Source organism: Phoxinus phoxinus (genome assembly GCF_949152265.1).
Source record: "Phoxinus phoxinus genome assembly, chromosome: 6".
NCBI lineage: Eukaryota > Metazoa > Chordata > Actinopteri > Cypriniformes > Leuciscidae > Phoxinus > Phoxinus phoxinus.
Window position 1 is genome coordinate 14,794,404 of NC_136881.1, and position 15,056 is coordinate 14,809,459.

At 39.4% G+C, this 15,056-nt stretch overlaps 1 protein-coding gene across 3 annotated transcripts in view; it reads right to left on the bottom strand.

The window, feature by feature from the left end:
- The window catches only part of rapgef2a (Rap guanine nucleotide exchange factor 2a), a 45,402-nt gene that overhangs the window by 2,893 nt on the left and 27,453 nt on the right, over positions 1 to 15,056 (bottom strand). For 2 of the 3 annotated variants that reach the window (XM_079616809.1, XM_079616808.1), the window contains 17 exons: positions 14,791 to 14,943; positions 13,367 to 13,531; positions 13,164 to 13,271; positions 12,863 to 13,066; positions 12,677 to 12,785; positions 12,333 to 12,576; positions 11,968 to 12,128; positions 9,720 to 9,960; positions 9,244 to 9,627; positions 8,130 to 8,341; positions 7,902 to 8,025; positions 6,611 to 6,634; positions 5,111 to 5,328; positions 4,607 to 4,735; positions 4,338 to 4,487; positions 3,133 to 3,292; positions 2,516 to 3,039 (listed from right to left, as the gene is read on the bottom strand). In XM_079616809.1, the coding sequence (XP_079472935.1) occupies positions 2,516 to 3,039; positions 3,133 to 3,292; positions 4,338 to 4,487; positions 4,607 to 4,735; positions 5,111 to 5,328; positions 6,611 to 6,634; positions 7,902 to 8,025; positions 8,130 to 8,341; positions 9,244 to 9,627; positions 9,720 to 9,960; positions 11,968 to 12,128; positions 12,333 to 12,576; positions 12,677 to 12,785; positions 12,863 to 13,066; positions 13,164 to 13,271; positions 13,367 to 13,531; positions 14,791 to 14,943 (3,310 nt within the window). The remainder of the gene's footprint in view (positions 1 to 2,515; positions 3,040 to 3,132; positions 3,293 to 4,337; positions 4,488 to 4,606; positions 4,736 to 5,110; positions 5,329 to 6,610; positions 6,635 to 7,901; positions 8,026 to 8,129; positions 8,342 to 9,243; positions 9,628 to 9,719; positions 9,961 to 11,967; positions 12,129 to 12,332; positions 12,577 to 12,676; positions 12,786 to 12,862; positions 13,067 to 13,163; positions 13,272 to 13,366; positions 13,532 to 14,790; positions 14,944 to 15,056) is intronic. The other variant, XM_079616810.1, reaches the window with a different exon arrangement.

Genomic DNA, 15,056 nt, shown 5'->3' on the forward strand with positions numbered 1-15,056 from the left:
AGGAGAGGAAAGCAGTGCCCTACCACCGCTGTTTACAGTGGAGGTGGGCAGCTGTTGACCTCAACTGGGGATGTCGTCGGACGGTGGAAGGAATACTTCGAGGATCTCCTCAATCCCGCCGTCACGTCTTCCATTGAGGAAGCAGAGGCTGGGGGCTCAGGGGTGGACTCGTCCATCACCCAAGCTGAAGTCACCGAGGTAGTCAAGAAACTCCTCGGTGGCAAGGCGCCGGGGGTGGATGAGATCCGCCCCGAGTACCTCAAGTCTCTGGATGTTGTGGGGCTGTCTTGGTTGACACGTCTCTGCAGCATCGCGTGGCGGTCGGGGACAGTGCCTCTGGGATGGCAGACCGGGGTGGTGGTCCCTCTTTTTAAGAAGGGGGACCGGAGGGTGTGTTCCAACTACAGGGGGATCACACTTCTCAGCCTCCCTGGGAAAGTCTATGCCAGGGTACTGGAGAGGAGAATACGGCCGATAGTAGAACCTCGGATTCAGGAGGAACAATGCGGTTTTCGTCCGGGGCGTGGAACACTGGACCAGCTCTATACCCTCTACAGGGTGCTGGAGGGTTCATGGGAGTTTGCCCAACCAATCCACATGTGCTTTGTGGATTTGGAGAAGGCATTCGACTGTGTCCCTCGTGGCGGCCTGTGGAGGGTGCTCCGGGAGTATGGGGTCCGGGGTCCTTTGCTAAGGGCTGTCCGGTCCCTGTACGACCGAAGCAGGAGCTTGGTTCGCATTGCCGGCAGTAAGTCAGACTTCTTCCCAGTGCATGTTGGACTCCGGCAGGGCTGCCCTTTGTCGCCGGTTCTGTTCATAATTTTTATGGACAGAATTTCTAGGCGCAGGCCAGGGGCCGGAGGGTGTCGGGTTTGGGAACAACACGATTTCGTCTCTGCTCTTTGCAGATGATGTTGTCGTGTTGGCCCCTTCAGACCAGGACCTTCAGCATGCACTGGGACGGTTTGCAGCCGAGTGTGAAGCGGCTGGGATGAGAATCAGCACCTCCAAATCCGAGGCCATGGTCCTCAGTCGGAAAAAGGTGGCTTGCCTCCTTCAGGTTGGTGGAGAGTTCCTGCCTCAAGTGGAGGAGTTTAAGTATCTTGGGATTTTGTTCACGAGTGAGGGAAGGATGGAACGGGAGATTGACAGACGGATCGGTGCAGCTTCTGCAGTAATGCGGTCGATGTACCGGTCTGTCGTGGTGAAGAAAGAGCTGAGCCGCAAGGCGAAGCTCTCGATTTACCGGTCAATCTACGTTCCTACTCTCACCTATGGTCATGAGCTTTGGGTCATGACCGAAAGAACAAGATCCCGGATACAGGCGGCCGAAATGAGCTTCCTCCGCAGGGTGGCTGGGCGATCCCTTCGAGATAGGGTGAGGAGCTCGGTCACTCGGGAGGAACTCAGAGTAGAGCCGCTGCTTCTCCACATCGAGAGGGGTCAGCTGAGGTGGCTCGGGCATCTGTTTCGGATGCCTCCTGGACGCCTTCCCGGGAAGGTGTTCCGGGCGCGTCCCACCGGGAGGAGACCCCGGGGAAGACCTAGGACACGCTGGAGAGACTATGTCTCCCGGCTGGCCTGGGAACGCCTCGGAGTCCCCCCGGAAGAGCTGGAGGAAGTGGCTAGGGAGAGGGAAGTCTGGGCATCCCTGCTTAGACTGCTGCCCCCGCGACCCGGCCCCGGATAAGCGGAAGAAGATGGATGGATAAACAAAATGGTTCTCTTGGCTGAGGCAGTTATCACCGTCGGAATCGAATCCAATGGGACACTGATTAGCAACTCATTTGAAAACATACATTTTAATGCCTCATCCGACGCGTACCGCTTGTTTTATATGCATTATTGGTTTGTGTTATGCCAAATTTATGCTTTGTCAGAGAGTACACATGCAAATCTGTTATTTTGTGTTTGTTTTCATGCAGGCACATAACTACTTTTTACTTTGTGTTCTTTTAAATTTCCAAAGAAACATGCTAACTGGTGGTTCATAATACCAAAACCTATGTTTATTGGTCGAGTAGATGACAGTTTCAACCAATCTGGGGAAGGGGGTGGGACTAAGCATCAACTATAGTTCCTGTTTGGCTCAGAGGAAAAAAACACATTGGTTTCTTTGACAAATCAATGCTGTTTAAAACTTGATGTTGTAATCACACTACGGAGCCTCAGAATGTCCAACTGAGACAAATGTGATACCGCTGAAAAGCTGAGAATCTTTGCGAGATTTTTTAAACCATACAGATTGGATTGCGGTTCAAAAGTTGTTAAACATTTAAGAACAATAGTTATTTTTAGCCAAGGACGGCGGTCTCTGTCTTTAATGGTTAAGCTACAAATTTCTTTTTTGGCTGCCAAAAAATTTATTAAATGGGTAATAAATATTGGTCAAAATATCAATGTCTATTGTCTAGCAGTTAAGTTAGTTCTGGTCTTCCCATTCATTTTTTTTTTAAAGTCAGAGCGATGTTTTGCTGATATTTTTGTAGTGATTACTGCATAATCAAATACTCACCATCCGGTTGTGGTCGTCGTGGTGACTGGCAGTATGCTGGTAATCTACTCGATGAGTGCACTGGAGGAGGATCACATGACCTTTTAAGGAATCGAGACCTCTGCAGAGCAGCTGTGTAGTCTGGTGGGCGTCGCCCATGAGCATGACTGTGGCTGTCTGCCTCAGCCAATGACAGAGCAGTATAACCAGGTGGTGTGGGCGGCGGCTCTCTAAAACGTCCCTCCCTCCGACTCGCAGTATTCTTGTTTGTATTTGGAGTCTCATCTTTTCCACCTCTTCTTTTTATCGTTCCTGTGTCGCCTTCCAATTCATCACCCCAGTAACCGGTAGGTGTGGTCACGTGACTACGCCCCATCCCTTCTGACAGCGTCTCCCAGCTGCGGTTGTCATAATAACCCACACGCTGTGGAATGCTCTGGATGTTGTCATGGGAACCACTGGAGCAGGACGTCCAGCTGCCACGGCCACTGTCTGCTGCGTCCAAAGACGCACGGTCACACTGATCCTGAGTCAAGGAGTAGGACCTGAGAGACAGAAATATAGAAAGTTACTAGACCAAATGACATCAGAAGAATTTTTTTTTTACTTTTGGGGTAATTATTGTGTAAACCTCTTACCCCAGGCTTATTTGGTCAGGCTCTGCTCTGCGCGAGCTGAGTGGGTGTGCAAGTGTATGGGGTTGAGCATGTGTGTGGTCATCAACCATGATGAGATCAGAGGAGGAGGAGCTTAACAGACTCAACTGATCTGATGCTTCACTCACCACTAACTGTGGAGCTATGAGAAAAACACATGCATAAACATAAGCAAACAACAATTAAATAAATCACACTTCAGAGGTGTGAATCTTTGGGTTGATCTTGAAATGTTTCGATTTATAATTTATTTATTTTCAAACCAAAAGGTGATATTTATTTTGTATCTATTCAACATATAAACAGGGGTTAATTTCTTGAATTAATAAAAAAAATATGTATTTCTTAAGTTACCGGTAACCATCACTTCTTACAAAAAAAATATTAGAATTATTCATCTTATCTAAATAATGTCATGATATATTTACAATTTACTAATGATTTCTGACGGATCGTGTGACTGAAGACGGGAGTAATGGCTGATGAAAATTCAGCTTTGCATCACAGAAATACATTATATTTTAAAGTATAGTACAATAGAAAGCCATTATTTTAAATTGTAATAATATTTCACAATACTACTATTTTTTTCTTGTGTTTTTGATTAAATAAAAGGCAGGCTTCAAGGGCATAAGAGACATCTTTCAAAAACATTTAAAATAGTTAGCCTATGTTTCCAAACTTTTGGCCAGTAACACACTCTCAGCGGGCACTTTATTAGGTACACCCGTTCAACTGCTTGTTAATACAAATATCTAATCAGCCAATTAGAAATGTGATTTAAGTGACTTTGATTGTGGCATGGTTGCCGGTGCCAGACAGGCTGTTCCGAGTATTTAAAAAACTCCTGATCTACTGGGATTTTCATGCACAACCATCCCTAGGGTTTACAGAGAACGGTGCGAGAAAGAGAAAATATCCAGTGAGCGGCAGTTCTGTGGGCGAAAATGCCGCCTTGATGCCAGAAGAGAATGGCCATACTGCTACAAGCTGACAGTAACTCAAATAACTACCCTTTGCAACTGAGGTATGCAGAAGAGCAACTTTGGGATGTGGTGAAACGGGAGATTCACATCATGGATGTGCAGCCAAAAAAAATCTGCAGCAACTGCCTAATGCCATCATGTCAATATGCCAGCAGTGCTTCCAAGTTTTATTGACCTGAATCAATACACATAACTACATACCTTTTCTAGGTGTATTGTGAGGTGAGGTACGTGGAGAGGAGAGTAGAGAGGAAGCATTTGATTGGCTGTCCTCAGGTGGTTTTCGCTGTCTGTCCCTCCCCTTTTCTGACAGAGACAAAATCTTTTGGAGAGACTGAGGAGACTGGGCACCTGCAGAAACAAAAAATGCCATCTCAATACAAACAAGACTTACAAGTCACCAGCAGAGGACGCTCCAATAATACCAGAACTCCGCTTATTTGTATAGGTACAACAGAGAAAGGTCTTACCAAATGGTGGTAACTCTTTGTCAAGTGATTTCTTGAGACCATGATTTCCATTTGTTTGCTGCGGAGTGGTGCTTCTCTGACCGACAGGAGAGGCATCCAATCGCCTCCTCTCACCCGAGTTCTTCAGTACTGAAACCACAAGTACACACAAATAAGTTTAGCTGGCCCTTTATATAAAAACTAAATTTATTCAAATGTAAAAAAATAAATAAATTATGAAACAGAACAAAATTAACTCTCAGATATCAATTTATTCAGCAAAAAAATAATAGCTTTATGTGTTTTTTTAATTCCAGGTCAATCATATTTTTTTAAAAAATCTCTAAGAACAGTCCATTTCATTACTATGTTATTATCTCACATTATGGTATTCAAGGACATTTGAGAACATAAAATAAAATGATTCATGCATGACTTAACTGAGCTGTTCAATGCAAAAATACATGCATGAAAGATATGCACTATAAAGTAATCGTGTTCTTTAAAAGGTGCGTGCCAACTCACTCGAGCTGTTGGCGGGCTCACATTGCAAGGAGAGTTCATGGAGCGTGTCTTCGTTATTCTGATGTGATTGCGTGTCCAGATACTGCCGCACACGTCTGCTCATCATCTCCACCTCGTAGAGTTTCTTAGCACTGAGAAAAGAGCTGCGCCTCCCTTTCCTCTTCCCGCCCATCGTTCCGATGTCAGAGAGAGAAGAGCTGCTCACCTGGCTTAGAGACCTAAACACATAGGAACAAAAGACACAATGTATGTTAACGGCAACAGGCTAACAAACTAACAGAGGAAGGTAGAAAGACAACTAGATCAATCAGCCAGAGAATCATGCTGGGAAATTAATATGGCCCTTTGTAACATGCACAAAGAAGAGAATTTAGATGCTACAGGTTAATAAAATATTTACATGTCTAGGCAGTAGGGATAAGCATGAGTAATCAACTAGTCAGGTACTGATACTTCAACTAACCAGTCAACTAGTAAAATACCAATCAAATTACTCACAAATTTTCTTTCACACTTACTTGCCTTAAACAACAGGGTTATAATCGATAAAAATAAAAATAAAAATGTATTAACTGAAAAAGCTGAAATAAAATAAAATCTAATATTAGATGAAAAATTGGCATTGGCATCTAAATTAAATTATTTTAAGTTGAAGCACTAAAATTGGTAATAAACTGGAAATAATAAAAAACTAAATCTGAAAAAAAAGACCTAAACTGTAATAGACAAAAGCACATAAAAAGAAAATGAACTAAAATTAAATAGAAAAGAAAAAAGCCAAAATTCCAAATATTAATAAAAACTGTGATAGTATATAAATACTAGTAAAATAACCTGGTAGGCACCAATGACATTTTTTTCCTACTGAATACAACTCTACTAACGGATAAGTACCACCAAATGTGATTTTGAATTCATAATCAAAATTTATGATTAGAATGGTATTTTATTGTCCCTGCAACCTCTGTGCTGTTAAAAGGCTAAGAAATTTATCTTTTGATTTATTTTTAATATCTCCTTTAGTAATCCTTTTATATAAACAGAGCACAAATGCATTTTCTATGCAAGCCGCAGGCGAGTGCAAATATTTTTTTTATATCTTGATGTTTTCATTAATGCATATTGGTTTTAAAAGTAAAGCATTTAATCTGGTATTGATTGTACAACATTACTGAACATAACAAAAACAAAAACCATTTTAGTACTCGACTACAGTATTACTTAATGCCCACTCCTACTCAAGTAGCAGACATACTTTTATACAACCATATACATTATTGTAGGAAAACATTGATAAGAAAAATCCATGCCCTTCCAAAGAATGAAAATTAGCATATGGAAGAAGGAAGTCAAAGATGAGATTTTACAAACGCAGTGCAACTAAAGCTAGGCTATTCAAAGACATGTTAGTGTGGTTTAGTACACAACACAGCAAAAACAATGACAGTTAACAGAGAAAGTGAAGGAAACAAAGAGAAAGACGGTACCAGTCCCACTTACCCAAGACTCCTCCACTTTTTCTTCCTAAAACACACACCAGTGAAGAGCCGAAGAACAAGAAAATGAAGAGATCAAGAAAAAGGAGACAAAAAGACACTAGTACTTAGACAGTGAAGCCCATAGAGCAAAGGCCCACAAACAAGAAGTCCAGTAAGACACCAAGCACACAAATGACTGCCAGCACAAACTATTAGCAATAGATATATGACCCACTGTGTTCAATACCTAATGAGCTGCCTATGTACTACTTGGGAAATATTTTATTTAGGGATGCTCCAATCAGGATTTTTGCAGCCGATACGACTACCGATTTCTTGTCATCATGATTGGCCGATACCAATCCCAATCAATAAAGCTTTACATAAGTGATATACAAGCTCTCAGTTGAGTGTCACTGTTAACCCCTTACATCATGTAAGTGGCATATTTAAAAGTAATGGCTTATAACATCAGGTACATGGTCTCATTTACTAAAAAAAAAAAAACTTTTGAATTTGAGCAAATAGATTTTGATCATGTTTGGACATTTGGAGTTTATGTTACAACACTGCTGGGAAAACCTCTCTGCAGATTGTCCCTAACTACCATACCCAAGATCATTTATTCATTGGTTGAATTTTCAAATGAAGTTGGAAAACCCTCCGCCATGAACGCGATATGATCGTATCCCGGAAGTCCTATAGCTTTAGCCAAGCACCATGTAACGTAACTCTGTGAGTATTTTCTACACATCTTGTTATGTTGTGTGGGCTCGCTTAAATCGAGACAACCTGGTCCAAATAAAGATGTACAATTTACTATGATTTACTTATGTTTCCCAAAGTTACAAAGCAGAACATGACGAAAAAGCCTCATCTGTATCCTGTTTACATGCACGATGGCGGCAACTTTTTCAAATTGCGTTCGGTTCGTTATAACGGCCAAATTTAGTGATTACCGATCGATCCATAATTTTGAGGCATCATAAGTCGGTATCTTAATTACACTGCCCTACACATAAATGTTTCATCTAGACAGCAAACACACAATGCTAACAGGAACTCATATTCAAATACTAAACAATAATATTTCAGTTAAATAAAAAAACTGATTATTTTTAAATTGGACATCGATGAGGTTCCATTTCCTGTGCAGGTAGCGATGCAGCTCAGTAAGTTTTGAAAAAGAGCTAGTGTGTCTGTGAAATAATGCTTTTATCCTAAGGTTTAATTGATGTCATGTGTTTGTGTGTATGAAATATCACTGCAAAAATACCATATGAAATAATTGTACACTTTGTGAGTGAGTGTACCTAGTCTTAAAAAGCAATGCAGGGTCCATAGTGATGGAAGCCATTCGAACAACGTGTCGGATCTCTCGTGCAATCATCCTCAACTTCTCAAAATTCACCAGACCATCCACCTTAGAGTTGTTGCCTATAAGCACATGTTTGACACATGTTCAAATATTTTTAATTAAAATTTTTTTTTAAACCAAACTCAACTTTTAGGCAACAGAAAAAGAGAAAAACGCAAGTTACCCTCATGGAGGAAGGTGAGGTCTTTCTTAATGACAGGAAACAGAGGGATGACTGGAGGCTGCAGGTTGTGTTTGTTGAGGAGGTTGCGGTATTTGGCCATGTTGCGAGAAGGGTCGAAAACATCCTGTAATTCTGCCAAAAGCTTCTCGTATTTTCCAGGCAATCGTTCCCATGTAGATCGCAACCGAGAGACAGGTGCTAGATTGAACCCACTGCAAAATACACACAGATACACTTTAGAGATTGTATAATGGGGAGGAGACAGACTATTTCCAGCATTAACATGAACAAACTTGACACATTTTTGCAAGAAACACAAGCACATTGACATGTTTATATGGCAAACGCATGGAACAACAAATTAAAAAATATGGCGTTCTATGTTGAATCAGTTATATTTTACTGCAGAAAATTTTATGGATTAAATTAATAGTTTTGGCAGTGCTGTTTTTCCTTGAATTTTCTGTGAAAATGACAGATTATAATATTAAGTAATAATAGTATATAATAATAATAATTTAGTATAATAAATAATATTATTTACAATAATAATTTATATTTATATAACTTTATATAATAATCATAATATTTTACAACAATAAAACAAATATATATTATTAATAATATTATTATTATGTAAACGGTAACACTTTACAATAAGATTTCATTAGTTAACATAAGTTAAAATGATCTAGAATGAAAAATACTTCTACAGCATTTATTAATGTTAATTTCAACATTTACAAATACATTATTAAAATCATGAGTTGTATTTGTTAACATTAGTTAATGCACTGTGAACTAACATGAACAGTTTTTTTAACTGATGTTAATAAATTAATAAATATTGTAAAAATGCTCATTGTTAGTTATGTTACATTAACTAATGTTAACAAATGACTGAGACCTTGTTGTAAAGTGTTACCATGTAAACTAACCTGTGAATGTAAACTACAGCCCCAGAAATATGATGCATCCAAACATGATAGCATCATGAATATACTACTTGGTATCATACCATGAAACAATCACTGTATCATGACAACACTAATAGACACAAACTAAAGTGCTCATTTGATAATGATAATTTCCTAGAAATTAAGTCTACCGGTACCTGATAACGGCAAACATGGAGTTGAAGTTCTTGCAGTCACGGCAGTGAAGAGCAATCTTTATAAAGTGCTTGATGATCTTCACCCTTTTGGCTTGGTTGGTTTCCTGTACAATCTCTGTGGCGACCCAGAAAGTCTCCTGGTTTACAAGATGCTCAAAGTTGCGCAGGTTGGTGGGAGGATCTTGTGGGTGGAGCTTGAAGAGGTCACATATGTAATCCGTCGGTTCAATGCTGGAGAAGAGCAGATAGTTGCGTGCTGACAGCTGATTGGCTATCTCCATGGAGCTTAAGGACAGCAGAGGGACCACAGATTCTCGCTGCATCTCTTGTGCTTCCACATCTGAACACAGTGTCTCCGTCTCAGTGTTGTTCTTCAGATAGTACCTGACAAAGAAGCAGCAAACAACAGCCATCACATATTAAAATAAATCACTAAATAGTCCATTTGAATTCTTAAATTCAGCTTAAGACCAAACCTAGCGCTCAGCTGTATCCTGTCAGCCAGTTTAGAGAGTTGATCAGGAAGCCGCCTCTGTTTGATAACGCCCTCCTGTGTGACTGACACCTCACAAAGTGAATAGGCCTCAGGACTTGTGGTCAAGCCAAACTCTCGCATTGCCTGATTGGCTGCTTCTCTCGCTGTGGTGTCCCTATTGATCAGCAAGAAACGACTTTGTTGGTCTGCCTTGAAAACACGCAGCACCTGGTCTTGCAATTCTGCGAATGAAAAAGTTGAACAAAAGCATAAAATAGATGTATATAGGTTTATAAAGTGAATGTAAACCTCAACCAGCACGAAGGTCCAAACATTCCTGCATAGCACAGATTACATGCAACTTCTAGAACTATATTAGCTAAATGGACGAGGTAGATATAACATTCAAGTGAAAGGAGATGATAGGAACCCTAACAACAAAGACAAAAAAGGTTAACTGGAGATCCAGATCAAGCAGAAGTCAGATGAGGCATCTTGGCACTAATGAAAATATAAGATGTACAAACTTATCAGCTGTACAGCATCTTGTAGAGCAAAGTAGAGGCGACATTGAGACAAAACAATTTCTGCAGAAACAGGCAGAGCTTTATTCTAAAGTAGAGCTGTCAAAAGTACATGTTCTTCAGTAACGTCAATTTTAAAATAGAAACGGTAATACCAGTCCCTTAGCGCATTCGTTTTTGCAGGATATTTTAGGTTTATGTCATTTACAAGCACGCATGTCTATAAACAAGGTGTCAGAAATGCTACATGCATGGTTATGCAACTTTTTTCTGAGATACTTCTTGTAGGACTTTACTCTTACAATCAGTGGTGATCTAGTAAGATGTGGTGTGGTGATCACAGACAACCATTGGTATACCTCAAACCACTAGACTCAACCACATAGAGATGTAGTGTACCTTTGTTAATGTAAGTTGTTAAAATGTAAGTAAAAAGAAAAGGATGTGTAAAAATAGATCTAAATGCAGCTAATTAAATCTACTCATTAAAAAAAAAATCATTTGTTTCATTGTATTGTGTTTTTTTACAGTTTTGTTTAATTAAATTTTGCTTAATTGAAAATGTAAGTTATGCTTACTTTATTCAGAAATACTTAAAGAGAATGCTAAACAGCTACTACAGCAGCTACAGAAACAGACTACAGAAAAAAAAAATCGGTAAGAGTGGTATATCAATTAAAGTTTTAAAAAAGAAAATAAATGGTAACTTAACTACTGGACTTGGCCCAGTGGCAAGTTTTTTAGATGGCACAAAGTGTACGTTTCTACACAGACAGTACACTGAAATAAACCAGAGACAATGTAATAAAGTGTGGATATAGTTCCACAGCCTTAAGGCACATTTAATTTAACCTAGAGCGTGAGTCAGACTTGCCAGATAACCGGCAAAACAAAGTATATTTGCAAAAACATGGCAACAGTGCTGCTACACGCCTTTTTTATTTTCAAGAGAACAAGAACTTCCAATAAAGTCTGTTTTTTTATCCACAAGTGACAGATTACCCATGGTGATGCCATCAGCGTGAAAAACTTGCCACTGACTCAAGTCTGCAAAATAGAATCATATCTGTAAAAGAACGATTACTATAAAGGGCTAAAAAGATCAGCATAGCAGAGAGAAGAAAAGACAGTCAACTAGAGAAAACTGTACAACAGATTTTGAGAGAGAGATAGACAGGCAATTACATGAGACAGGTTTCTATGAAGAAGAACAGTTATCTAGAGGAGACGAGTGGAACCATACACGTCAGGTGTCTAAAAGGACGAGCAGAACCGCAGTAGTGCACAAATACTCACGAGTGAATCCAGATGCTGTGAGCAAGAAGAAGGTAGCGGGATCATTAGTAAATCGCACAGATATAACAGAAGTAAAGCAGGAACACAAAAAGAATTTTTGAAATTGAAATAAAAAGTGTCCATGTAAACAGGATAAAAAAACAGGCAGCGGAGCTTGAAACGTGTCTCCACAAAGAGAAGCCCGCGGAGGTGAGCGGGCTGATAGGATAGGCCTACATGTGGATCATCATCGTATCCTTAATGCATTATTTTTGACAGACCAAATTAATTATATACATTTAATTTATTTATTTATGATGCAATAATAATATAATTATAATTACCAATTATAATTATATTTACTACAATTGCATTTTATAATTTTATTACATTATCATATTGTGCACACTAATTTTTAATTATACATCCGAGTATTCTGTATCCATTTACCTGGTGGCTGTGTACTGTAGTCGATGATGCGTTGTTGGCCTTGGGCCAAGTCAGGGTTACTGGATGAGAGATTTCCGCTGACTGGCATAGTGGTCGGAGTCTGTTTGTTCTGCCGTAATCCCACAATGCTGTCATCCTGGGTCTGCCCTAACCCGAGGTCACTACACAACAAAGGCATAATGACTCAGCATGACTTAGTAAAAAATGAACATTCATCTATCAGAAAGTACCACATAAACCACAAGGGGTTGATGTGAAATATTGCTTAAAATCCCATTCATGAAATATGACTAAGATGGCAAGATTTGTACTCTTCGAGGACTTTAAAGTCAGCAATGGTGTGAGAAGAGTGTGCGCTTGTATACCTGTAAGGTTTCTGAGGTAGGATGCTCATGCGCGTCTTGTCTAGAATCTTCATCAGTTTGTTTCGACCGCCCACTGTATGTGCTTTGACCTTCTTGCTGACCTTTTCTTGACCCATTACATCAGATCCAGCCCCAAGGTCAGGTACAGAATAACGGCTATTTTTCTTTCCGTCACCAATCTTTGGAAGATGAGGAACGCCGTTTTTCCTTTCCTCTGCCACCCTGGCCACCAACTCCTTGAAGACTGAGAAGAGTGAAAATGAGTAAAGATAAAAAGAAAAACACTCAGATATTGAATTCAGCAGTCTGTGTGTGCTGAGGATGTATCCTGGAAGGAATCTTACCCAGGAGGTTGGTTTTGATACTCATACAGAGCTGTATGTTGTTCTTGAGAATTTCAATTGCTTTGGACAACTGCACATTCTCAAACGTCTGCCCGTTCACCTCCAATATCTGCACATGGGTATGAAAAAAAAAAGTGTTAAAGAAAAAATTCTTGTTGCATTACGCTGAGGTTTAAAAGGTGTTACCTGGTCTCCACGTTTAAGCCCCGCCTCCTCTGCTTTGCTGCCGACTTCTACGCTACTGATAAAGAGGCGTGTCCCACGTTCAGCTCCTCCAATAAGTGTGAAGGGGAGGGGCATCTCTCGAGCGGTTCTTGTTATAGTAATCACTCTGGGTTTGGCTTTAGCAGCACAAGCTATGTTGAGCAGCCGCAACTGTCCTGTCATTTTCTGCACAGATAAATACAGTTAATAATAATGTGATAATGTATAATTAAAAAATAGACTATTGAGATACTTAGGAGCAGTGCTTGCATGCTGTACACACCTCTTTATCCAGATTGCTCTGGAACTCCTCCAAAAAACTGGACATATCAGGGTCTCCTTCAAAGTCACTAAAGTGATTGTTAACCCATAACAATACAACTCGGGTTACCTGAGTAGAAGAGAGAGTGAAGAACCGTGAGTTCAGTCCCACTGAAGCTTAATGTGTGCGCGTTTCTTTAGAAAAGGTTGATTTAATCACGCTACCTTGTCCCGTAAACTGGGGTCATTAAACCAGTCCAGAAGTCTCTGTCCCAAAATCAGAGGACTGGGCAAGAAGGTACGATAGGTCAACAGGAAGTCTTCAATATATGTGGGGTCCACGACTGAATGATCCTCCACTAAGTGCTGCATTAGCCTCTCAGCAGTACCCTAAAAAGCGTACATTACATTTTTTTCTTTTAAATTACCACATTTAAAACACATTTTTATATTTTCTGGTAAAACTAAGTACAAACACAACACATTTTAAATCTGATATTAATTGGTTAAATGGTCTGACAAAATAAATAAACCCTATACACTACTGATCAAATGTCTGGGGTCAGTTTTTGAAAGTCTCTGATGCTCACCAAGGCTGCATTTATTTGATAAAAACTATAATTAAAACTAATATTATTCAATATTATTACAAATGAACTCACTGTTTTATAATGGAATATATTTTAAAATGTAGGCAACACTTTAGTTTACTACTACTAATTACTAGGATATTGGCTGTTTATTAGTACTTATAAAGCACATATTAATACCTTATTCCGCATGACCATATTCTACATTATTTAATCCTACCCAATACCTAAACTTAACAACTACCTTACTAACTATTAATAAGCAGTAATTTGGAGTTTGAGGCAAACGTTGTAGTTAAAAGCCAGTTAAAGGTGAGAATTGGACCCTAATCTAAAGAGTGACCAAAATGTATTTCTGTGATTTTCAAAGTTGAATTTACAGCAGTCATTACTCTTCAGTCTCACATGATTCTGCTGATTTCAAGCTCAAAATTTGGTGCTGTCTTCTTATCATCACGGTTGATAATGGTTGTGCTGTTTAATTTTCTTGGATACCGGTATATTTTTTTTAAGGATTATTTGATAAATAGAAAGTTATAATTTTAAATATAAAAGTCTTTCCTGTTACTTTTTTTAATCAATTTAATGCATCCTTGCTATAATAAAACTACATTTTAAACATCTTTAAATTCTCAAAGCTATGTTGCACTATTTCCATTCACATAACATATAAAAGCTCAGATTAAAACTGCAGTCGGTAACTTTGGCACTCTAGTGGTTAATAAACAGAACTTCATGCGTCGTGTGGAAAAACATTGATCATTGAAGATCTATGAAGAGTCACAAAGTTACTGGGCTACTCCACAGTGGTAGGACACAAACCAGTCTAAAATAGTCAGAATATAAACACTTATTATTACAGGTGTACCGCAGTGATTCAGGATTAGACAAAAACCAGAAAATGGATTCATGATGTACTTGCTTATTACATTTTGAATTTTGAACACAGAAAAAGTTACATACTGCAGCTTTAAATTAGACCATACTGTAAAGCTGAAATCTGATTTCTAAGTAGAGCACTTTTTTTAAGTCATTCAGATTTTTCCAAAAAACGCTTACCTTGACAACAATGTGTCCCTTGCGGGTGCCCGTCCGGTCGAGTTCTCTGTGTTCTTTCACCATGACAATTTCTCCTTCCTCCTCGACTCGCTGTGTGTTCTGCTCAACCTGATTCAGAATGCAGCAGTAGTCCTGTTGGGCAATACACACAAACTACACACACAGACAAATAATAATGTTAACTGGTGAGTTTTGTGCGTCACCATTTTATTGTGAAAATTCGCATTAAAAATAAAGCTTGAATAGGAACTTTTACTTAATAGACG